Source organism: Equus caballus, chromosome 7 (assembly GCF_041296265.1).
Source record: "Equus caballus isolate H_3958 breed thoroughbred chromosome 7, TB-T2T, whole genome shotgun sequence".
NCBI classification, from domain to species: domain Eukaryota; kingdom Metazoa; phylum Chordata; class Mammalia; order Perissodactyla; family Equidae; genus Equus; species Equus caballus.
The window spans coordinates 82177845-82202191 of record NC_091690.1 but is presented as its reverse complement, the minus strand read 5'-3'; the positions used below and the strand labels follow the sequence as shown (position 1 = coordinate 82202191).

General features: G+C 50.7%; 1 protein-coding gene across 13 annotated transcripts in view; it reads left to right on the top strand.

Moving 5' to 3' along the window:
• Positions 1 to 24347, top strand: part of IRAG1 (inositol 1,4,5-triphosphate receptor associated 1) — a 132231-nt gene that overhangs the window by 50159 nt on the left and 57725 nt on the right. For 9 of the 13 annotated variants that reach the window (XM_070274764.1, XM_070274760.1, XM_070274763.1 and 6 more), the window contains 3 exons: positions 5047 to 5204; positions 21756 to 21856; positions 22954 to 23024. In XM_070274764.1, coding sequence (XP_070130865.1) covers positions 5136 to 5204; positions 21756 to 21856; positions 22954 to 23024 — 241 coding nt within the window. In that variant the 5' untranslated portion in view covers positions 5047 to 5135. The remainder of the gene's footprint in view (positions 1 to 5046; positions 5205 to 21755; positions 21857 to 22953; positions 23025 to 24347) is intronic. The other 4 variants (XM_070274768.1, XM_070274766.1, XM_070274765.1 and 1 more) reach the window with 1 other exon arrangement.

Here is a 24347-nt window from a genome sequence, read left to right as displayed (position 1 = left end):
TTTCCTCATGTGTGAAACGGGCCTGATCATCACATTGATAATAATAGTACTTAGTTACCCATCTCACAGGGCTGCTGAGAGCGCTGGAGGCAGGGGTCTCTGTACAGGCCCTTTCTAAATCATGACTCCTGATGGGGGCCCCCGTGCTTGCTGGGTCATAGGCAGCCCCCACAGGTAGGCACCGCCTGCTGAGGGCTGCAGGATGGAGGTGTTCCACCAGCTGTGGGTGGGCATGCCTGTGCTTGTACGGCCACTGTCAGAGCACCCTCTCCCCAGGGCCCACGGGGCCTACAGCAGCTGTTCCCACCGGCGGAGCCTGTGCTGTGGACCCAACAAGTGTGGGACTTCCTGGGGTGAAAGGTTGGGTGGACACACTAATGGACAGTTGTGGGAATGGAGGAGTCAGAAGGTGAGTGGGTAAGTGGATGGACCAGCAGATGAATGGTTGGATTTGCCACCCCACGGTGGGGGTCACGCAGCCTCAAACTGTGGGACCCTCTCGTGTCCTCATAAAACCCCTGGCCTGACAGCCTGCTGCTTCCGCCCCACCACCATGCTTATCCCCACTGGGAATGCACACTCCAGTCCTCTGCTGTGGGGCGGGTCCTCATGCTGGGTCCTGCTGCTGCGCTGGGGCAGAACTCCTGGTGGAGGAGGCTGAGCAGAAGAGGGGAAGGATGATGGGGCTTGGAATCAGACTAGCCTGGTTTATAATCCTTGGCCTGCCACTTCTTCGCTGTGTGATCTCAAGCAAGTTGCTGAACCTCTCTGATCCTTAGTTCCTTAATATATAAAATGGAAACAATAAAACCCATCTCATGGGGGTTAAATAAGATAGCACTTGAAATGCATCCAGCATAGTGTCTGATACTCAGCAGGCAACCTAGGAATATCTAATGAATGAAAGAATGAAGAAAAGTATATTCCTTTGCTTTTCTTCGTGAGCATGGCCAGGGGCAGATAAAATATTTAAATATGGGTTAGAGACTTTCAACCTTCAGTTACACCAATGACTGGGTAGTTATCTGAGCAGAGGCTCTTAGATGATTTGCACCAGGTACAAAGGTAACTGGACCCAATCAGGTCGCGTCTCTCCTCTGCACCTCAGTTTTCCTTCCTGTGAATGGGCCAGGTTATGCTCAAGCACTAGTGGGGGGCGGGGCGGGGCGGGGGGGGGGGGGGAAGAGTGAGTAGCGTCCAAAGAGCTGATTGGCTCTTGGCAATGACCCACCTACCCCTCACTGACCAGGCTGGAGAGGCAGCAAGAAGGGCCTTGAAAATGGATTAAAGAAGGAGCCGCCGGGAGACCAAACGTTTCTGAATATTTTTTCCTTTTATGGCCGGTGCTCTAGATCACCGCTTCCTGGAGATTGTGTTCTAAACTTCGCCGTGATGGATGCGAGGTCCGCGTGCCCACGAGCTCCGGCGGAACCCAGATGTCACCCCGGGGGAGGGCCGCCGCTGCTACCTTGCTATTTTAAGCCGCGAGTTTATAAGAATGGATGGGAGAGAAAGGAAACAGGGCCGAGCAGCGTGGGAATGGCCTCGGCAGGCGGGGCGCAGGGCCCCTCCGAGGGGGCAGCAGTCCGGCCTCGTCCAGGGTGGGGCCGCAGCCGGCCTCCACTCTGCGGCTTCCTGCGGCAGCTCGCACCTCTTGGTGCTTGGCTGTCTTGCCCCGCTTCTGTTTCGCTCTGCTTTCCGGCCCAGGGACTGACTCCCGGTCTTTCTGGAGGAGCGAGAGGCAGAGGAAAGGGAGAGATTCTCTGATGCGACTTTGGAATCCTAGGATCGCAGGATCCTACGGGATGGGACCATCAAGTCCGTGGTTCGTTGTGACCAGGAAGAGTCCAGGATTTTAGGGACTTCCAGAGTTGGAAAAAGCCCCTGAAGTGGGTTGGGAATCCTGTGACCCTTGCCCCAGCCTTTGCTGGAACTCTCCCTGGAATGGGGAGCTCACTACCTTAAGGAGCAGCCCATCTTCAGATGGTTCCAACCACTAGAAAGTTTTCCCTTGCTTTCATTTGACCTTTCAGCCATTGGTGGTCCTCCATCCTTTGGGGACAACAGAACTACATGAATGGCTTCCAAATATCCGACAAGAGGTTTTATTCCTCCCTGCACCTTCTCTTCTCCAGGCTAAAGGTCTTTAGTTCTTGAAACGCAAATTCTTGTCTCCCTGCCTCCTGCTTCCCCTTTTTTGAACATGGTTCATTTGTCTAAATCTTTGTTAACCTGCAGAGCACAATACACTTTGTATAGATTAAGACGTAAAGGAAAAGTGGAACTGTCACCTCCCATGTTTTACGAATCATACTCCTATTAAGACAGCCAGGACCTGCACATACATCACACATCATTTTAAGAGGTTTCTTGGGCAGTGTAGCCTATTTCCCTAGTGGAACTGGGGATTGTGGATACTCTTTTCCTCCCCTCAACCTTTGTTATCAAATACTTTGACCACTGATGTCACTGCTGCTGAAGTCCAAGTGAAGGTGATAGAAATTAATCATGGAGCTCATCTTTGGGCAAACTGGATGCTCAGTTTATTCATACATTTAGGGTGGGAGCCACAGCATGCCCTGGCCCCATAGCTCTCATTCCCAAGAGCCAGGCTAAAATCGTATCTCCCTGCCCTCCAGGACTCCAGCTCTTCTGTTTAGACAGTCCATTCAGCATTTGAGTGTTCGTGGCTCAGCTCAAACACTGATTGTAACATGGAATCTTCACTAAAACTGTATCCCACCTGTCATAGCTTCCATAGTTAAGGACCCTTTTCTGGGATCCTGCATCTTCTCACTTTCAAAGTATTTACCCCATTATACTGTTTGCCAACTGCCTCCCACTACTAGACTCCGCGCTTCTCGAGGCCCAAGACCACGTCCTCATCATCCTTACGCCACCAGCACCCAGCACAGGGCCTGCAGGGGGGAAGTGTAAATGAGTGTCTGTGGCGAATGAATGAATGAATGAATGCCTCAGTTCATGGCTAGTCTACTTGAGACGAGGTTCCTCGAGCTGACCAGCAGGGGTCACCCCAACTGTTCCACCACAGAGAGTGACAAAAGTCAAGATGGTGGTTACAATGACCAACCCGGGGGCTAAAATTCTCTAGTTCTTTAAATAGCAAAGCAGCAAATACAAAATCCAGTATTTGTTGGCTAGAGCCGACGAGGGGTCTGATTCATAGTGGACACCCAGGAGATTCATCCAAAAAGCTCAGTAGGGACTCAGTAAATGGCAGCGCCCTTCATTCTCCTGTGTGTCCCAGCAGCCTCCTGGCTGCGGCTGAGGACCAGCTCTGAGGATGACATCTGTGTCGGGTGGTTTTCCTCTGCCGTCCAGCAGAGCAGCTTCTTCAAGGAACCTCTGAAGGTCAAGATTGGCGGTTCTTGGTCCTGCAGGTCCCTGCGGGCTTCCCCCAGTGGCTAGGGCAAGGGCACCTGGAGGAGTTTGGGAGTGGGAGGAGGCCAGGCAGAGCCCTCTGGACTCCAGGCAGCCTTCCTGGGCCGCAGACCTCTATGCACTGGCTGCTGTGAGCACCTGCTCCGTGCTGGGCGCGTCATCTCATTTCATCATCTGAAGGATCCTGCGGTGGAGGCATTCTTATCGCTGACAGGGAAATGAAGGCTCGGAGGTGAGGTCCGCGTTGAAGGCCACACAGCCAGTGAGGGGCAGAGTGGGGACTCAAACCCGGGTACCTGGTTCCAAGCCTGTGCTCTCTCCCCTCGCTGTGCCGCCTCTCTGGATGGAGAGCTCGCATCACCTGTCTCCTTTGCTAAGAGGAAGCGGGGGAGCCAGAGCCCTTGGCTGGGTCTGTTGGAGAGATCACTGTCCCGGACCTCTAGACTGGCAAGACATACGAAAGAGCTGTTAGCAGTTACAAGTTTGTAGTTACAAGTAGACCCCACCCAAATTGACTTAAACACAAAGAGATTTAGTTGTTTGTGTAACTGGCTGGTTCCGAAAGAGTTCAGGCTGCAGGTGAACTTTGATCCGGGCTCCAGCTTCGTTTGTCTGCAGGTCTCTTGACTCTGCCTCCCTCTGTGTGGGTCGGTTCCACCCTCAGGCTGGCCTTCCTCATGGAGGCAGAATGGCAGCGGCTGCACGCTGCGCCACCCAGAACAAGAGGAACCTTCTGGGTCTCAGAACACTGTCGTGTGCTCATGGGCTGAGGCTGGATCTGTTGTCTATCCCTGAGCTGTTCACTGTGGTGACACGGATGAGATTGTACTGATCGAGGTCAATCCTGGCCAGGCCTCAAGGCTGCCAGCCCACGGGCATGGGATCAGCCTGGCGAGGGAGCCCTGCGCACGGCCACAGGGTCTGTCCTACCTGTGCCTCCAGAGTCGTGGCTTTAGCAGGGCTGACGGGCCCAGCGAGGCCTGTCCCCTAGTGAGAGAGCCCCGTCGTTGGGCTCAGAATTGCTGCTGAAGGATGTGAGGCAAGCTGTGGGGCGGGAAGTCAGGAAGCACCTTCCCCCCACCGTCCCCCACCAGAGACGGCTGCGGGGCAGAGCGGAAGGAGCCCTGGCCTCAGAAGCAGGAAGATCTGGAGTCAAATGCTTCGTTCCTAGTGCGATTTGGGCAAGTGGCTGCCGCTCTCTGTAGCCGTTCTCTCATCTGTAAAATGTGAACGTTAATGTCGTGAAGGCTGAACTAGGCGATGTTGGTGATGCTCCTAGGGTAGTGCCCGGCATCCAGCAGGTGCTCAATAAATGTACTCACGCATACGTTTGATCCCAATGGCGTGTCCTCCATGAGCTGTGGCCTTGAGGAGCTCGAAGCACTTTTCTCCCTTCTGGGATAGCTGTGTTTACTGTAAGGACCAAATTAGATGCAAAATCTCTAAGGTCACTTCTGACTTTGTCAACAGAGCCAGAGAGCAGGAGGAAATGTCATTCCAAATGTCCCCTGCACGCCTGTTCCGACCCCCGTGTTGATGCAAACTCAAGCAGGCTCTCTCTGCAGCTCGTGGCTCCTGGAAATGGAATCCAGCTGGGGTCAGGGATGGGAGCCGATTTGACTTGTCCTTTTGGCGTCTCCTCAGCCTGCGGAGCCCAGGCCTCCCGGAGCATCTTTGGGGCTGACGCAGCGGAGGTTCCGGGCACACGCGGCCACTCCCGCCAGGAGGCTGCCATGCCCCACATTCCCGAGGACGAGGAGCCCCCTGGAGAGCCACAGGCAGCCCAGAGCCCTGCCGGCCAAGTAAGTGCCCCCCCTCCCTGCAGCTAGCCCGGCCGGGGCCAGCCAAGCACCCTGGGCTCAGGCCCCACTGCCTGGCCTGGCCAGAGGTTGTGCCCACAGCCTGTGCGGGCTGCGGTGGGCGCCCGGGGAAGGTGTGTGGCTTCCACACTGAGGAAGAAATACCCAAAGTTCATTTGAATCAAACCAGGGCCCCACATACCCTGAGAGTGGAACCTTCTAGGCTGTCTGACCGAGGCCTCCTGGGAAGTCCAACCACCCCAACCCTGCAGGCACCCTCCTGGGAAGGAGGAAGACCAGAGGAGAACCATGGGCACAGAGGGCTCGGCCCGTCAGGGTCGGGGCAGCAGCAAAGGGTCATTTAAACTGAGTCCACTTCAAATGAAGATCAAAATTCCGTAGTCAATAGTGAGCAAGATTTCCAGCAAAATTGTATTATGAAAAAGGAAATGATGAGAATGAGTTAATTTAAAGGGTCTCTTTGACGTTGTATTATAGAAGTGAAGTTATGAAAACAAGTTATTTTTAGCTATGCATATTACAAAGTATAGATTACATACTACTTTTTAGAATGAACAAAGAATTAATCTAGTGTGTTGATTTTGGTGTCGGTATATTTATTTTTATGCCAACAAAATGATCTGTTGACATGATACCACATCCTTCACATTTCCCTCCGCAGCACCTTCACAAGAGATGCTCTTTGTTTAATGTTTAAGAGCTCCATTCGTTTGCCCCAGGAACTCTTTCAATCTTTCAGTATTTGAGTCATTCCCCTCGAAGAACTTAGCTTGCCCTCTTCCTCATAACTTTGTCTTCGTTTGTTAACCAATCCAGTTCCGTCTGCTCCTCGTCGGTCCGGCACCTTGCATGTAGAGTAATCCAGTGTGGTTTTCCAAACTTCATGAACTTGGCAGTTGGTTGGCACCGAACTTGTATTGTCCTGTCATAGCTGACGGTTGTCCGAACTGCCCTGAGCCACGAGACACTTGTGAAGCGAGGGAAGAATGTCTGAGGGAGCACGAATTTGATAAACGGGCAGACTCATAGTGAATATTTTCATGTTACGATGACGTTTGCTTCCTTACACATCATAGCTGTGGGAACTTAGATAATAAGTACTTAGAAAAGAGTGGCCTCTTGTATCTCCACATCCCAAGCTCGTGGGATGGAGATGTTGCAGAGCTTGGCAGCCTCGGGGAGCCCTTGCATTCCTAAATGGCGTTGTGCCAAGCCCCCGTGCCTTTGGCCACAGACAGCCAGCTCAGGGGTTTACTGAGCCCTGCTTCCCGGGAACGTCTTGGACCATGTGGTTGCCGCTTGTCAGTTGCTCTCAGTGGCTCTGGGTGGCTCCTCTGCCCCTCTGCAGGTGACATCTGGCCTTCCCCCAAACTGAATGCTCCACTCTGCCCCTTTCTTTCTCCTGTTCCTCACCCAGTATGGACGGTTCCCCGAAAGCATTGCCAATAGCGAACTGTAAGGTTTAACCAATGGATTTTTTTTTTAATATACTGACAGCTTGGAGATTAAAGAAGGGAATGCTACAGAGCAAAACATTCAACAAGTAAATTCAAGAGTGACTGAGTGACTGCTTCCGGTCCTCAGGTCACGATTTTGATGGGTTCTGTCCCCTTCATGCCCCTCCTCCCCAGCCTGGCCTCCTTGCCATCACGGTCCCTGAAATTGTTGTGTCACTCACAACGGCAGAGCCTTTAAGCCAGATTCTTAAGCAAAATCTAGCTCCTGAATCCTGGGCAACTCCCCCAAACAGCTGCCATGCGATGCTCCCCAAGAATACAAGTGTTCCTAAAAAATAGTCATAAAAGATCGGCAGAGATGCGACCACCCTCATGAAGAGAGCCTTTATGTTCAGTTCAGTTCCTCTTGGTTCTAAACCTCTCTAATCAATAGATGCTTCAAACCTTCTCCTCAAGAGACACAAAACCAGGTAGCACAAAACCCGCCAGCGCTTCTGACCATCTTGGCTTCAGACCACACGTAAGTGCAGCCGCCCTGGGGCAGAGGGAAGGGCGAGATTCCAGGGGCGCCCAAGCAGGGGAAGGGATCCATGAGCTCAGCGCACGGGCAAGGGTCCGAGAGCCCTGGCGGAACAGCAGGAGCTCCAGATTCCAGGTCCTCACAAGCTCACTCTCCCTGTGACCTTGAGCCAGAAGTGGACTTCTATGACATGAGGGGGGGGTGGGGGGGGGTGCCCATGGTGTCTGAAGGTCCCGCGAATGCCACGACTCCGTCTCCCTGCTCGTGGGAAGTCAGGACAATGAAGAGGCTGTTTGCAGGTCCGATGGCCTCTGCATTGCCAGTCCAGCAGGAGAAGGAGCCATGAGGCATTCAGGTGAGCTGGAGCCAGGATGCCCAGGTCCTCTAAGGGAGGACCATTAGCACAGGACTTAAGAATCTGGACTGTGAAGTCAGACCAGGCTGGGCTCATGTCACAGCAACTCGACATCCTGGTCAAGAGACCAAGGGAGTCTGTTCACTTTTCTGTGCCTTCAGTTCCTCCTGTCTTCCCCAGGGCAAGCGTTAATGACCGCCTCCTAGACTGTCCAGCCCAGCCCTCAGTACCTTCTGTGGCCTGAGGGACCGTGGAGCTGGGGCAGGTTAGACCCCAGACTGAAGGCCACATCAGATTCAGTATTCTTTTTTAGTTTTTGTTTTTTGAGGAAGATCAGCCCTGAGCTAACCACCGCCAATCTTCCTCTTTTTGCTGAGGAAGACCAGCCCTGAGCTAACATCCGTGCCCATCTTCCTCTACTTTATATGTGGGATGCCTGCCACAGCATGGCTTTTTGCTAAGCGGTGGCATGTCCGCACCTGGGATCCGAACCGGTGAACCCCGGGCCTCTGAGAAGCGGAACGTGCAAACTTAACTGCTGCGCCACCAGGCCGGCCCCAGGTTCAGTATTCTTTTATTTTCTGTCCTTTCTGACAGGCACTGGCCCTCCCTGAGTTCTCCAGAAGCCCACAGGGCATCATCAAAGAAGAGCGGCTCCCTCCATTGTACCCATCAGACAACCCACATTGGGCTTCTCAGGCAGCGCAGCCTGAGGGGAGGATTCAGGCCTGTGAGCCGGGCTGGAGCCTCCAGGGTCTGGAGCCTGGGTCCCCGGGAGTAGGGGCAGCCAGGCAGCCAGGGAAGGGGGTTGTCCAGGAGGACTCGCTGGAACTCCTGGTACCATGTGAGTTCCCATCTGTGAAGCAGGCAAAGAACAGAGCATCCTTCTGAGTTTACAGCTCCCCGGGGTCCAGTCCTGCCTCTGGTTCCTTAGGCTCCAGCCCTCATTTCCCATTGGCGGCATGAGCACTCACTGCGGTCTTCTCACGTAAAAACTCAAAAGCTGTAGGCCTAGATCCTGTTTTTCTTTTTTGCACACACACACACACACACAGACTCTTGCACGTACACAGATTCTCACACACAGACACACACCCTTTAGGTCCCTAAACAGAAGCTGTAATCAAAATCCACAAAGAAATAAAGCTTCCCAACAATGCCCTCTGAGGCTGTGTCCTGAGCATGTTGTCTGAGCTGGCCCTTCAACAGGGAGGGTGGAAGGGATGAGCTTGTAGCCAGGGGGTTCTGGACGCAAGCCTGGGGCCTTCGGGGACCACAGGATGACAGACTGGCAGAGCTGGAAGGGATCCCAGATCGTGTCTAAGCCCCCTCCTTTAGGCGGGCAAAGTTCTGCACAGCGCGAGCCCCAGACCGTCATCTGGGAGCTTGTTAAACCCCGGTTGCTCAGCCAGCCTCGACCTGTAGAATCGGGTCTCTCGTGGGTCTTGGAATCTGCAGGGAGAGCTCCGCTGGGGAGCTCCCCACCTCACAGGGACGTCTGTGCCGGGGTTGGCCAGCTCTGCCTGCTGGGCCAGCTGGATGCCGCCTCTCCCGTGACTCTCCCTCAGTCCTGCCCTCCACAAGGGCCTGCAGAGGAATGAAACCTGATGACGCAGGAAGGTGCTTTCTGCCTCTTCCCAGAGTCTCTTTTCCTCCAGTCCCTCCAGTCTTTGCTCCCATGGCAAAGACTGTGTCAGAGGTTTCCCTAGATCCTCCTGTGGGCACATACTTGCCTGTCTCCCCCTCACTGTGGGGCAGCAGACCTGGCCCCAGATGCAGTGTGACCAGAGCATCAGTGATTTGCTGGCCTGGGACTGGCAGCCATGTTAGAAAACTGACTCATTGGGGCAGCAGGGCCTCCTCAGAGGCACCTTGCAAACCTCAGGGTGCAAAGAGGCTCCTGTTGGCTGTGAGAGCCCCCATTTTGCCGGCTCTATCTGCTACCTGGACAGCTCCCATTTTCCTCCAAGAGTTTCTAGAAACCCAAAGGCAGGTCCATGTGAGCTCATGAGTAGACCTCACATCTTTCACATTACCTGCTCCAGCATCCCCCACCCCACCCCCTGACCCCACCATCTCCATTGTCCACAAAGCCACTTAATAATAACAGCTAACCACGTGCCAGGTACTATTATACTGTATTAACTCATTTAACTTCCAATCAACCTAATGGGGGGGGTGTCATCATCCCCATTTCACATCTGAGGAGACTGAGGCACAGAGAAGTCAAGTACCTTCCTCCAAGGTCACACAGCTCCTAAGTGGCAGGCCCAGGATTTGAACCCAGGCAGCCTGGCCCCAGAGCCCACACTGTTAGTCTCTACCCTGCACTGAGCACCGTAGACTTTGCCTCTGGGGCCCTCTGTGAGAGGTGCCTGGGCCAAGGGGACACTGTCCTGTGCTCCCAAAGCTCTTGTCTGAGAGGGCCGACCTGGGTCCCTGCAGAACTCACTGCCATTCAATTCCCAAAGTGCCACAGCTTCCAGTGCTGCGTCCCCCAAATCCCTTCTGCCCACCGTCCTCCCACGTGCATGAGCCTGTGGACCGGGATCCTGCCCAGACACTGTGCTGCCCATGCCCGGTCCTGTGCAGTCCCTTCCTCCCTCTCCTCCAGCCAGATGATGCAACAGCATGCCGTGATGCACATGGTCTCCTAGAAACACAGATCACCAAGCTGTCCCCGGCCCAGGCCACACACAAGGGTTACCCTCACTCCGGGTCTCCCTAGGTGCCTACTTCGTACCGCCCTTTCTGATGCTCTAGGCAGAAAGTGATGCTTAACCCTCTTGTACGGTAGCATCTTGTTGATTTGAGGCCGTTGCAGCGCTCATCTAACCAGTGGCAACCCTGCTCACACCCCACTCCCACTTTTTAATGAGCCGAAGTGAAGTTGGAGCAGGCTCTGGAGAAGCAGTTCTCTGTGTGTGGCCCTAACAGGAAGGGATCTGCCTGTGAATCTCCTAGAACCTCTGACCAGGAAGCTGCTGGGCCTCCTCCTCCTCTTTTGGCCCAGAGTTGGAGAGCATGGTAGCTGCTGCCATAACAAATCTGGAATTCTCTCCCTGTCTGTGTCAGCGTGGGGAGAACCCCATCCTGGCTCACCACCATCAGTCAGCAGGCTGGGCCCAGAGCCGATCCTGCTCGGCCATCCTTATAGAAGAGAAGAGCGCCAAGCAGGGTTCCCAGGCAGCCAGCGGGTTCCGGAAGGTACAGGAAACCTTCCATCTCATAGGGACACAAGGTATAAGGAGCATGGCAGAGTGGAAAGAGCTGGGCTTCTCATCCCTGAGTGTGACCCTGGGGGAGTTATTCATTTGGCCTCAGTTTCCACATCTATAAGCCACTAACAACAGCGAAGCTTTAAGGCACCCTTCTCATGTTCCAGGCACTGTGCTTGTTGCATACGTTATCTCATTTAATTTTCACAATACCCCTGTGAAGTAGGTACTATCATTATTCCCATTTCCAGATGAATACTTCAAGCACAGAAAAGAAAAGTAACATGCACAGGATAACACAGCTAAGTGTCGAGCCTAGAATCAGACCCAGGCAGCTTGCCTTTAGTTACGAGAATAATCTATATACAGTGCAAAGCAAAGGACTCAGCACCAGGTGCTCAGGCCCTGATAAAGCACGGAACAGTTTGCAAAAAGCTTTCACACGTATCACTGCCAGGGGTCTTCTAACACCACCCTGAGGACAGAGATCCTCATCCCCAGGAAACTGGAAGTTCAGAGCGATTGGTATCGTGTCCAAATGCAGGGAAAGAAGCGAATACATGGGGCTCCTACTGCGTTTTTACACTCATTATCTCAGATAACCTTTGTAACACCCTGTAAGTCAGCAGTGACTGCACCCATTTTACAGATTAGGAAGCCAAGGCTTGGAGAGGTTAAGCTAGTTGTCCGAAGTCACGTCACAAGGAAGTAGCAAGGCCTAGGTTCCACTCTTTCATGGCTGTAAGCCAAGAAAACGGGGCTAGATTTATTATTTTTCTTCTTTCTAGTCCAGAAAATACCCCTTTATACTGCAGTGGAGTTTGTCTGAGCACACGGGAAAACTGTTCACTTCCATGCGACAGGCACTCAACAAACATAGAATTGAGTTGAATTTACTCAATAAATATTTCTTGAATTCGTTCAACAAATGTTTACAGATAACCTAGCTAACCCAGGCCCCACTCTCAGGCAGTTCCCTTCCCAGTGGATTTATAATCTAATGACAGTTCCCCCTGATTTGATCTGCTCTTGTGTTCTCTTATGACCTTGTCTCATCAGGAATCGGAGGACCCTTGTTCTGCGCTATCCCCAGGAATATCTAGCGCTTAACAAGACACTTAAGTACGTAAGGCGGACTGTCAGCCTTTTCCTCCGTTTTCCCTCACCTTGGCTCTTCAGGCCCAGTCTTCACTGGCGAGCAGACTGGGGTGCTGTCTACACCTCCCTGGAGACCCCTTGGGAAATGTGTGCTCCCTCACTGGGGGAAAAAGGTTTAGGACCTAAAGAATCAATTTTCTATCAGGAATCAGATGAAGACAAAATAGATAATGTGTGTAAAACACTTGGAACCTGTAAGGACTTTGCAGAATGGGGACCCCCCGCCAGCCCCAACTAACCACTCAGAGCCCTCATGCCCTGCTTCCTCTGTGACAGGCACTGCTCTGAGCACTTTACAGGTAGCCACCTCACAACGACTCTAAGGGACAGCTACAATTATTATCCCATTTTACAGATGAGAAAACCGAGACAAGTAAGTACACTCTGATCACTAGAAACCAGGCAGCACCTTGGATGCTCCAACTGAGGATTTTGAATTCATCCTCTCTGAGCTCATTTCCACTTTTCTCATCGCACCCTTTGCAAGAACAGCTTCAATTAAGATCGTCAATGAAATACCTTCAAATAAGTTATCCATAAAGCATTAGGATCTGGTGTACAAGATATGGGAACGCCTATTGGGCACCTGCTCTGTGGCCTCATCCCTCCAAGGGGGATATTATTATTATCTTTATTTCACAAAAGAAGAAACAGACTCTGCAAACTATGTGACTCTCCAGAAGTCCCACAGTCGTGTCATGGTTGAGTAGAGATTCAAATCCAAGTTTCTGTTGAGGTGTTCCTGCCAGCTTTGCCTCCTTCCCTGGCCCCACCCAGCAGTAGAACCAGGGTCCTGGACACCAAAGGCCCTGGGCAGGTGGAGCAGATGCTTGAGGCCCCATCCTCTATGGAAAAGAAATTTGGAAAGGGTCAAGAGGACAGTTCCGCCAGGATGGCTTCTAGTGGTTCTGGTCACAGAGTGAGAGCTGTGAGATGGTAGCTGTGGAAGTGCCTAGGACAAAGCAGAAAGCGTTTTAGCAGTGTCGGTTGTTGCAGAAGGTCAGGAATGTGTATTACAATGATTTCTCCTTAGTTCCTATTGTGAGCAGTGGAGTAGCTCGCCATGTTTTGTTTCTCTGCTTCCCCTGTCAGACTGCATGTGAACCACTTAGGGTCAGAAGCTGTCTTTCATGTGTGTATCTCCAGTTCTCAGCATAGGCTCTAGCATGCGGTGGGAGCTTAGGGAAAGGCGGATGGAGGGATGGAGGGATGGAGGGATGGAAAGATGAGTGGGTGGATGGATGGATAGACAGATGGTTGTGTGATAGGTTGGGTGGATAATTAGCTGACTGAATGATTAAATGCCTGGATTGAAGGGAAGAAGAAATGGAGGGAGGAACAGCATTAGGAAAGCAGGGAGGAGGAGAGGATAGAAGACAATGATGGATCAATGGCTGGCTGGCCGGGTGATACACTCTCCACGGAGTAAGGCTAACAGACATTGTGTGTATTTCCACACCTCTGAAGTCTGTTGGCATGAGAGGAAAGACAGTGATGAAGAAGGCAGGATAATCTGGTGATTATTGATCCCTGACCTCTAGGAATAAAGTGGGCAATGGCAGGAAAGAGGGTCCACCAGAGGCCGGGCAGGCCCTGGTGCACGGAGGGCTCCACAGGGTGCGTACTGGGGAACCTTCGAGGAGCTGGAGAACTGGTCCTTGGCGCTTGGCAGGGCGGAGCCCCACCACCAGCAGACCTCAGCAGAGCCGCTTCCGCTGGCTCCCATGCTCTTAGCACTTGCCACTGGAATAATCATTTTCTCGCAAGTCCCCGGAGAGTCTTTTTAATCCTGTCACAAGAACGCTAAGTCCTCTCTGTGGCCAGGCCTCTCTCTACAGAAGCAGTCCCTGTTTGCCCTCTAGGCTGTGAGAGAGGCACGCAGGAATAGAGTCACAGCAGCACTCGCCCTCCACCATCACCCTCACCCTCAACATCATCATCATCATCATCATCATCATCATCATCCTTCTTGCTTTATCTCATCTAATCCTTAAAACAAGCCTGGAAAATGGGGATTATTTGCTCCACATAATGTTTGAGAACCTGAAACTCGGAGAAGTTAAGTAACTTGCCCAAGGTCACCCCGGTGGGATTCCCATCTAGGCCTCTCCAACTTCAGTACCCTACACTGTCTTCTGGCAGGTTCCTCCTCACGCAGGCTGTCTGCCAGGGCCCAAGGGCAGGAGCTGAACTCTCCACTCCCGCCAGGGCCTGGGCTGGGGCTGTAGCTTAGAGCTTCCTAGGGCAGGCCTAGTCACGTGACATCGGGGAACGGGAGATAACATTCCCGTCTCTGACACTGGCCTATATTTATCCCTGCGCCTAAGCGGTTAGGAAACTGTAGTGCATTCCTGGGAATTTATGAGCGAAATAAACATTTAAATGTTTCTATAAGGTTTATTTAAGGAGAACAAAATGTGAGCTGCTGGTTTATTGTAGGGCGAGCTTGCCAGGAGACGACCCAGCCCTTCAGAACTTGACTGCTCCAGGGAAGGACAGGGCCCCGGCAGGGTGAGAGGGGGTGCCCCTGCTGTCTTCCCTCCAGCTCAGTGTTCAGCCTCGTGCTAGCTGGAGAGCTTCCTGGAGAAAGGAGCTTGTGAGGAGGGGCATAGCTGGGAAGAATGAGAGGGAATTGGAGGCCTGCGGGACATCAGGAACCAGAGGAGGTGAGACCAATGACCTGCAGAACACCGTAAGGGTAGCGTGTGTAATGGGAAGGCCAACGGGCCTGGGGTTCAGTCCCTTCCACTCTTTGCCAGCTGAACAGCCCTAGATGAGTCCATTTTTTTGTTGGTAAAGTGGGGATTGAAACGAGAAAAGAGAGGAGAGAAAAGAAATGTATCAATCACCTTCTCCGAGCTCAGGGCCTTCCCTTCTGCCCAGTCACGATTCTGCAAGGCCAGGAGGTATTATCACCTGCAATTTGTAAATGTAGCCTGGGGTTCATTTGCGGATTTGTGGGAGGATTAATTGAGAAAACACAAGGGAAGTATCAGGGCCAGGGCCCAGCACACAGTAGGTCTGAGGAAGCGTCACTTCCCTCTGCCCACATTTGTTTCTTTGCTTCTCGTGTCTGTAACCCACAAAGGGCATCCCTACCTGGTCTGAGATGCAGGTGGTGAGAGAGGGAGTGGAGCCAGGGGCAGGTGGCCTTGGAGGTGAGCTTCTCTGGGAGTCATTGGTTACTGCGGCTTGGACAGCCAGAGGCCCCTCGGGAGATGCTCTGTGGCTCCATGGCCAGAAGGGCTCGGCCTTCCCAATTTAACTCCAAGGGGTTGATCAGACCCAAATCTAAGATCAACAATCTCCTCAAAACCAAATTCCCAAGTAATGAATTCCCTCCTAAAGGCGACAATAACAGAATACAACACCTGACATATGGGGCATTTACTAGGTGCCGGGTGTCCTTCCATGAACTTTCCGTCTGGAGCTGCCAGATTTAGCAAATGAAAATACAGTTATGCCCACGCAATATCTGGGACACAGCTATACTAAAAAATTATTCGTTGTTTATTTGAAATTCAAATATCGCCGGGCATCCTGCATTTTATCTGGCAATCCTATTTCTACATCAACCCATTTCATTCTTTCTTGTAACTACCCTGCGAGACATTCACAGATGAGGTAACTGAGGTGCCAGGAGGCGTGGAGGTCACTTGCCCAAAGTCACATAGCTCGTAAGAGGGAAGCTAGACGGTGAAGCAGTGTGGCTCCCCAGCCTGAGGCCCTGCCTCCCGCTTGCCAGCTCTGAGCAGGAGACAGGATGGCTATTTACACTGCCTTAAACCTGGCGAAACTCCCCCCAAGCGCCTCTGGTGTCTTCCCACACTCTCCCCTGGATCACTGTCTTCCCAGTGCCTGTGAGAACGAAACCCGCTGGCACAAGACGTGAAATTTCCCCACAAAACAGTTTTGCAGAAAACTTGGAGCGGGCCAGCCTGGTGGCGCAGTGGTTAAGTGTGCCTGTTCTGCTTCCTGGTGGCCCGGGGTTTGGTGGTTCGGATCCCGGGTGCGGACATGGCACCACTTGGCACACCATGCTGTGGTAGGCGTCCCATGTATAAAGTAGAGGAAGGTGGGCATGGATGTTAGCTCAGGGCCAGTCTTCCTCAGCAAAAAAAGGAGGATTGGCAGTAGTTAGCTCAGGGCTAATCTTCCTTAAAAAGAAAAAAAAACTCGGAGCAATTGCCCAGAGCCTGCTCAATCATTCTGGGAGCCGATTAGGGGAAGAACACTTTGATGTTATTACTGTATACTTTGCACACATTGGAAGGAGAGTGAGGAGCATTCCCGGACATTCCATGAGGGGATTAGAGGATTTCTCCCCGATTGCTTTGGGCCTCCTGGTTTTTAAGCAGCTTTGAGTTGTGTGTGTTCATGCTTACCTGCTTAGCACTTGCCACCCCTGGCTTGTTTCTGCCTTTTTGTGTGGGCACCTCTGTCCTGACCCTCCTTCTAGTGAGGGTGCCTGCGGTCCCATGCTCGAGGGCCACCCCAGGAAAGGTTTGCTGCAAGGCATAGAAAAGTTCCACCAGAAAGCAGCACCCCCAATGCCTTGTGGGCCACTTGCCTCACAGGTGTCAATACTGAGGGCACCAGGCCCTGGGCACTCCCTGGGGTGGGGCTGAGGAGGGTACTTCCACCCACTCTCTATCCCATTGTGTTAACCAGGAAGCATTTCAGAGGCCTGCCTGCTTCCCCTTGTCTCCCCAGGCCCTCGCCTAGATCAGAGCACATAATAGGTCTTTGGTAAATGTTTGCTGAATGAATAGACAGAATGAAGGATAATAATTGAGAATGTTTACAGACTGACCCCTCTCTTACAGTCTGAGACTTTTGAAAGCTTTTATGAGTCAATCATAAAAAGAAGGCTAAAACTGTCTGCACAATAAATAATTGGATGGAGCTGGAGGAGTAAGCTAAGGAGGGAGGGAGGGGGAGAGAGAGAGGATATCATGCCAGTGAGGAGGGTAAGAAGTGAATGGTCAAAAGAGCGGTGAGGATGGGAGGTCAGACTTGTCCCCCTTTCGTATCCTCTGGAAGGTGGGAGTGAAGAGCGGAGTTCTTTCTATATTGGCCTGCCTGCCTGCTGAACGGTTCTTTAAAGCAATCCTGCTCAGGGCCTGGACCACATGGAGCACGGCTTCATCAGTTTTCAGGTCAAACGGTTTAACGCCAGAGTCAAACCATGGAAAGTCAGAAGGAGCATGCTTTTCTCTGTATCTGCTAGGGATATTTTTATTTATCCAATTGTTCCCCCATTTTTATAGTTTCCTGATTTTATATCTTATATTTTATTGTTGGTTACTTTGAGAAATAGGTAGTGTATCGATAAAATACTGTAAATAACTGAACTGTATTTTACTTAGCAGCCTGAATGCATTAAACTCCTGGAAACGGGTATATAGTATAACCCTATCAGCACCACAATTTTTTTTTTTAACACAACACGCAGAAATTAATATTTGGCCCCTCCTGCCCCTTGACATAGACCTACCCCATCTGTACCAATGCATGCTGGGAATTTACAAAAGCCCCACCCCCAGGGACAGCAGAAACCGTATGGCATAATGAGCATGAAAATGGTGTTTTAGCCCAAGTGCATTTCTTCTTGTTCACCAGAGGATTCATACAAGAAAGAAATTCTCTAAATATGACAAACATGAAAAAAGGTAATTTTCAGAGCTCAAACTTTCACAATCAAAATAAAATCCACCCAGGGAAGGAACTTCACACAGGCTGTAAGCGGTCAGTATTTTGATTGGCGTTGCCATGGCAACAGTCACCAGGGAGGCCGGATAGGAAAGGAGGTCCACCAAGATGATGTGGGAGTTACACAAGATGAGCAAGTCCTAGAGATCCATTGTACAGGGGGTGCCTATAGTTAGCAATACTGTATTGGATACCTAAAAATTTGTTACGGGGATAGATCTTATAAGTGTTTTTATCACAGTAATAATAATAATAATAATAAAATAAGAAGGCAGGAGGAAACTTTCGGAGGTGATGTGTATGTAGGTTTATGGTACAGATTGTGGTGAGGGTGTCATAGATATATACTTATCTAGAAACTCATCAAGTTGTATATATTAAATACGTACAGCTTTTTGCATGTCAATCAGACCTTAATAAAGTGGTTTTAAAAAAAAGATGTCAGTGGCGAAGGTTTTAAGCACAGGCTTCCTGTGCTCCAGAAAATCAGGACAGGTTAAGAATTGTATGCTACGGGGCCAGTAACTCAGATGCCTTCGGGGTCATAAGCTGACTCCAACCAAGGGCTCCTCTGCAGAAATGTGGACCCAAGATTGCTTCATCTCTTGGTTTTTCAGGAAAAGCAGGAAATCCAGACCTTTATGGGAATTCTTCCAGTTATGAAATGTTGGTAACTAATACAAAAACTGTGAACGCTACTCACAGCAAACAGGCCCTCGGGCCTCTAATCTGCACCTCTGAGCTCAGAGAACAGGCTTCAGAGGGTGCTAATTCCCTAACTGAGACCCAAGAGACCACAACAGAAAGAAATCCTTGTAGTGACCTGAAAAGAAGCCTCTGGAAAAACTCCAGCCCTTCCTGCTCCCCGGAGAATCTGCACAGTAGAAAAGCCCCCAATCTCCCCTCTTCCCTGGCCTTCCCATTTAACTTGGCCCCTGCCCCTGGCCCTGCCTGCCCCAGCCCAGCCCATCACCTGCCATTTTGACACACTGCTTCCCCTTCTTGACCTGAGCGGCTTCCCTGGGTACTGTTCCACGTGTGTCCTCAGGCCCCACACCATGCCCCAGGATCTTCCTGCTTTCCTCCTGGCCCCTTGGAAGGCCCCAACCTCTTTGCTCCTTGTTGGCCTCCCACTGGGGGAGCCTGGTGGACAAAAAGTGGGGAGAATGGAGGAGGCCACCATTCATTTTAATGATAACGGTGATTAATGGGTATTTGTAGACCATATGACACTTAGCAAAGTCATTTTCTAAGTCACATTCGTCATTTCATTTTGTTCACATAAGTTTCTTCTGAGACAGAGCGGGCCTTTGACCCTCCTACACTTGTGGGAACTGAGGGACAGTGCAACGGGAGGACAAAGCAAGTGACCAGCTCACCACCGGCCCATGGAGGTGATACTATCGATAGAAAGAGTCGTTCAGGGCCAACTCCCTGGGAGTCTCTTCCAGGAGGAGTCCTTGACAGAAGGATGCATGTCGTGTTCTTGGAGGGACTGGAGCTCTGCAGTTTGGGAACAGATTGGCCGGTCCTGGCTCTAGCCACAAGCATCATGCTGACTCCCTATCACTTTACCTTGGCCAACTGTGGGTGTCCAAATGGAGAGTGACACAGCTCCAATTGACCAGGAGCTCCTCAAAATTCCTATGGGGCAGATGGATGATTTAACAATTGGGCCTCTTCCATCATCTCAACCAATGTGAATCGTGGGGATCCACGGATGGATCTGCTGTCAACATTTCTGTGTTTTCTCTTTGGGTAGTCAAGTTATTCCTAAGCCTAACCCTCAGCATTCTCTGTCTCCAAAACCATAAAGACCAAACTCCCTGGAGCAGCACCCAAGGTCCTTCAGAAGCCAACTCAACCTCTTACTCTAGTTTCATATTTTCCCCCCATCCCTGGACTCTCCCATCTCACATACTCCACAGTCCATGCTCCAGCCACACTGATGAATCCATAATGCCCAGTCATGCCTTTGATAATGCTGTTCCCTTTGCCCAAAACTTCTCCTCTAATATCTTTATCTTGGAAGCTCCTGTTCAACCCTCAAAACCCAGCTCAAATATCCCCTCCTCTGGAGAGTCTTCTCCAACTCCTCTGATAAGAGAGTTTTCTTTCCTCTCCTCTGAGCCTTCAGAGAATGTGGTCCATCCCTTATCATCTTGTGTTTATTATAAGTATTAACTACTTCTGCATCCCTTGCTTGACTGTGAGCCCTTGAGGGTTTTTGTATCTCAAGCTGCTTCTGGCACATGATGGATAACTAAAATGTGTTGGTTCAACGAAAGAGAAAAATAATCTCACAGTAATATAATCATTTATTGAAAACAGCAGTCGCGTGCTAGGTGCTTTATCAACATTATTTTTAGTCCTCACATCAACATTGTTAGATTTTATGATCACGGGGCATAGGGAGATTAAATAACTTGCCCGAGGACACACAGCTAATAGACGATGAGCAGAAACTCATGAGCAGAGCCCAGGTCTGTATGACTCTTCCAAATGGCAATGCTGTTTCCTACTCCTCCTATCCAGCCAAAGGCTGCGCAAACTTCCCTTCCCTGGAGATTCTGAGTCTTCCCCCTCCCCCAACCTCTGCAGCTCCCTCCAGCTGACAAGGTCCTGGAACACGGAGATCTGGCACTCCCTGGCTGCGCTCTCACACAGAGACGCTTCGCTAGCTCACCCTGCCTTACATTTGAGGCCAAAGGAGGGAAGATATGCAAATAAAACTGGGAGGAACTGATTTCACTAAAAGTTGTAGGATTTAGGAAGTCCAGCCAGCACTGTACGGGACCCATTTAACAACAAGGAATAATGTGAAAAAGGGAGAGGGCCTCCTCCTCACTTCACAAGGAACCAACACCTGCATACTGAGGGCTCTGCGAGGGCAGCCCTCAGGCCACGGCTACAGTGGAGCCAGTAGAGGTAAAAATACTTAATGCCTGGCAGCTCCAGAAGGACGTGGCCCCCAGAGAAAGTGGCAATGGGATGAAGGGCACCCACTGCTCTGAAGCTGCCGGAGACCACGCCAACAGTGGGAGGTGGTGTGACGTGCTCCGGAGCACAAGGAGACAGGACCTTGGCACGTGATGGTAGCGTGTGCACAGACAGCCCTGGTGACACATTCCAGTAAACAGGGCAGAGTAGAAGAGAAGAAAATGATGAAGGAACATATGAGAGAACCCCAGAGAGTCTCCCAGGCACAGCCATAAATAATTCTGAGAAGGAAATACTGTAACAGCCAAAGAACCAGAGACACGATGTATGACCATTAGCTGGTCCCATTTTTACCCCAGTCCGTTTCGATGAGGGAAACACAGGCTGACGCACATCTTTCTGGGTCTTGTTGTGTCTCCTACGTTGCTTTTATTTCATTCATTCATTCGCTCACCCAAGAAGTATTTATTTTATTCCGGATATGGTTTTGCAACTCACACAGCCGTCAGCAGCACAGGAGTATAACAATTTCACTACAACTTCACCAGCCTAGGATATCACAACTCTTTCGCTTTGACTATTAGTAGTTTTGTTTTGTTTTGTTTACTAGTTGTGAAATAATACCTCCAAAACCTAAGGACTGGCTAATAGCTTTTGTTCTAATTTCAGAAATGTGTTGTTTATTTAGACAAACATTTTTACAAAGTTGCAAAAATTAAACTGCATTACCCATCAAGCAAATCCCTTTTATTGAAATGTCACAATTACCCAAGTGTAGGCGTGTCACTGAATATCAGGCATGTGTGGGTGACACCACCTTTTCTCCTGGCCCCTCCATCCTTCCCCAGCCGGGCTGGTCACAGCCTGAGGGCTCGGCAGCGCTCTCTCCTAGATTGTCAGTGAGCACTAACTAAAGGGTGGCTTAGAGGTTCCCTAATCTTAGGGAATGAAAAGCGGACCGTGTTAAGCTCGGGAATTATGCCTACTGGGGAATGAAAGAGAAACTGCTTATCTTTTTTATCCCCTAAATAATCCAAATTAACTGCATTCGTCCCCTTATCAGGATGGCTCTGAGTGTCATGCTGCTAGAATGGTTGCTCCAGCTCCAGTTTTCCTGGAAGCTTCCACCATCCCAAGCCTAACTCCACCTGTGTCTTTGTTCTAACCCGCCAGGGCTCTCCCACGGCAGGAATATCTTGCAGTCCACCCGCCATTGTCCTGACTGGGGATGCCACTTCACCAGAAGAAGAAACTGACAAAAACCTGGCCAACAGGTACATCCCATGTGCCTGACCTTTGCTCTGTGAGGAACAATATTTCTTAGAACGTGGGGATTAAACAGCTATATTTTTTACAAATCTTTTCTTCTTTCTTGGGTCATTTTATCGATGAGAGTACAATCAAGTAGTTTTTGAAAACAGGAGAGAGAGGTTGGGATTTTTCCCTTATCTTTCTCCCCTCCTCTCCTAGATTATTTTTTCTCTCCTAGATTTGTCTCTTTGCGCCCTGCTAGCCTTTAAGAAAAGCACAAATCGTAGCAGAGGAGTTTCCTGTAATAACTGACCAGATATTTGCAAACAGACCTGAAAGATGTGAGTCTTTGACTGTAGAATCCTGCCCCTGGCCAAAGGGGGTCCTGTGTGGAAGACGGTGGATCCCACGGGAGGGACACTAGCTCTCCTGTGACAGGACGTCCCTGCCTCCGTTCTACACAGCACTAGCTCATGCATTGGTCCAGCTGGAATGAGATTGTCTAACTACAATTTTCAAAGAGTTACAAAGATAATTCCCCTGAAAATATATAGTGAGCATGTATCAAACATTTATTTAATTCGTTAATGGGGGACCCATCAGGATAACAAAGCCAGTTCAAAGGAAAATACAAGGGAGGAAAAGAATGTTGGAATAAAACTGCTAATTTAGACATAAAATAAGTTAGTGTTCTACAAGGCAATGAAACCGTATTTTCTCTTTACTCCCAAACAGAAATCATCTGCGTTTCTACCAGAAAACAATTAGTTATATTTTATGAGTTTTCTACAAGTTAGATGGTCACTGAGTCCGAGCCCTAATAAATATTGGACAGTCAAAGTTACATCTCCTTAGGGCAGTGGGTTGAAAACTTCAGCATGCATCAAAATCACTTGCAAGGGTTGTTCGATCAGAGATGGCTGGGCCCCACCCCCAGACTTTCTGATCCAGTAGGTCTGGGTGGAGCCTGAGAATTTGCATTTCTAACAAGTGCCCAAGTTTGACAAGCTTGTAAGATGATGCTGTCATGTGACTTTGAACTAATATACAGGCATCTGTTCGCCTATTTCCAAGCCGTGGACAAATTTTCTTGACAAGACGGCTCTGTTCTGTCTTTCAGAGCTCCCAGTCCCCACAGGAGGCTTTCTCACCGACACTTGAAGGTTTCCACTGCTTCGCTGACTTCTGTGGGTAAGGGCTAGGCCAATTTATCCTATTTCTGCAGCCAAAGATAGGGGTCCAGCTGAAGGAGTATTTGAGGGGGAAGACCGAGGTCTGGCAGCTTGGCCAGGCCGGGCCCCTTGCCCTCTCCTGTCCTCGGCCAGGCCCATCCCTACAAGGCCAGCAGGACAAAGTTGATCAGCCCCTCTGTGTTTGAGCCCAGAAAAAGTGTGATATCTTATTTCAGTTTCTTCTGGTAAAAAGACAAGACCAGGGTATGAAGAAGATGAGGAAGTCACAGAGAGACAGAACAGCTGAGTGAGGCTCCATTCTGGGGCTCAGGGGGCAGAGCCCTCTGCCTTCTGCTAGAAAGACCCACATCCAGGTAGGCACGTGCCCGAGTGCAAGGCTGGCTGCTCCAACCACCTGCTCGTTCCCTACATGGTCTCTCAGGGCCTCCTCTGGGCCATCAGAACATAGCTATGATACAGACTCGGTCTTGCCTTCAGGTGGCTCAGAGTCTATGAGGAGACTGAGAAGTGAACAGATAGAATCAGGACACCGTATTGTAGGGACTTTCACAGAAGATTTGGGAAAACTGGGGCAGGAAGGAGTCTAATTCTCTCTGGGGAGGGGGAAGTTTGGGTAGGTATTCCAGAGGAGAGAGTATATGAATTGTGCCTTAGAGTGTTGGACAGATAGACAAGAGGGAGGGAAGGCATTCCAGGAGGAGGAAGTGATGTGGTGGGGGAGCAGGAACCATAACAGCAACTAAATGCTCTGCTGTGTGTATTAGTTAGGACTCTTTCAAATGATAGAAACCCAACTCAAACTAGCTTACACCAAAAAACTAAAAATACATAAAAGCCAGGGCTTGTGGTTTCAGGTAGTGCTGGAACCAGGTGCTCATGCTGGGCCATTAGCAATCGTCCCGTCCCATCTCTTGGGTCTCCTTTCTGTGTGTTAGCTTTCTTCTTGGCAAACGGCTACCAGCAGCTCCAGGCTTGCATCCTATCAGTGGAAAGAGAGTTCCTTTGCCCCATATACCCAACGCAATTCCCAGGATTGCCTCTCCTTGGCCTCCCATGGCCGTCCCTGAGCCAATCACTGTGGCCAGGGGAATTGAACTCATTGATTGGTCAAGGCTGGTACACGGTCCTACACCTGGCACTGGGCTGAGGTGGCCGATGGATGGCAGCTCTTTCCTGACTAACATAATTGAGACTCGGAGGGGTTTCACCCAATGCAAACAGAGGAGCTATGACCAGAAGAAGGGGGAATGGAGGCTGGGGAGGCGTAATGGGAGCTGTTCACCATCCAGGGGCTGGAGGGGAGGGCCTCAGGAGGAGCATG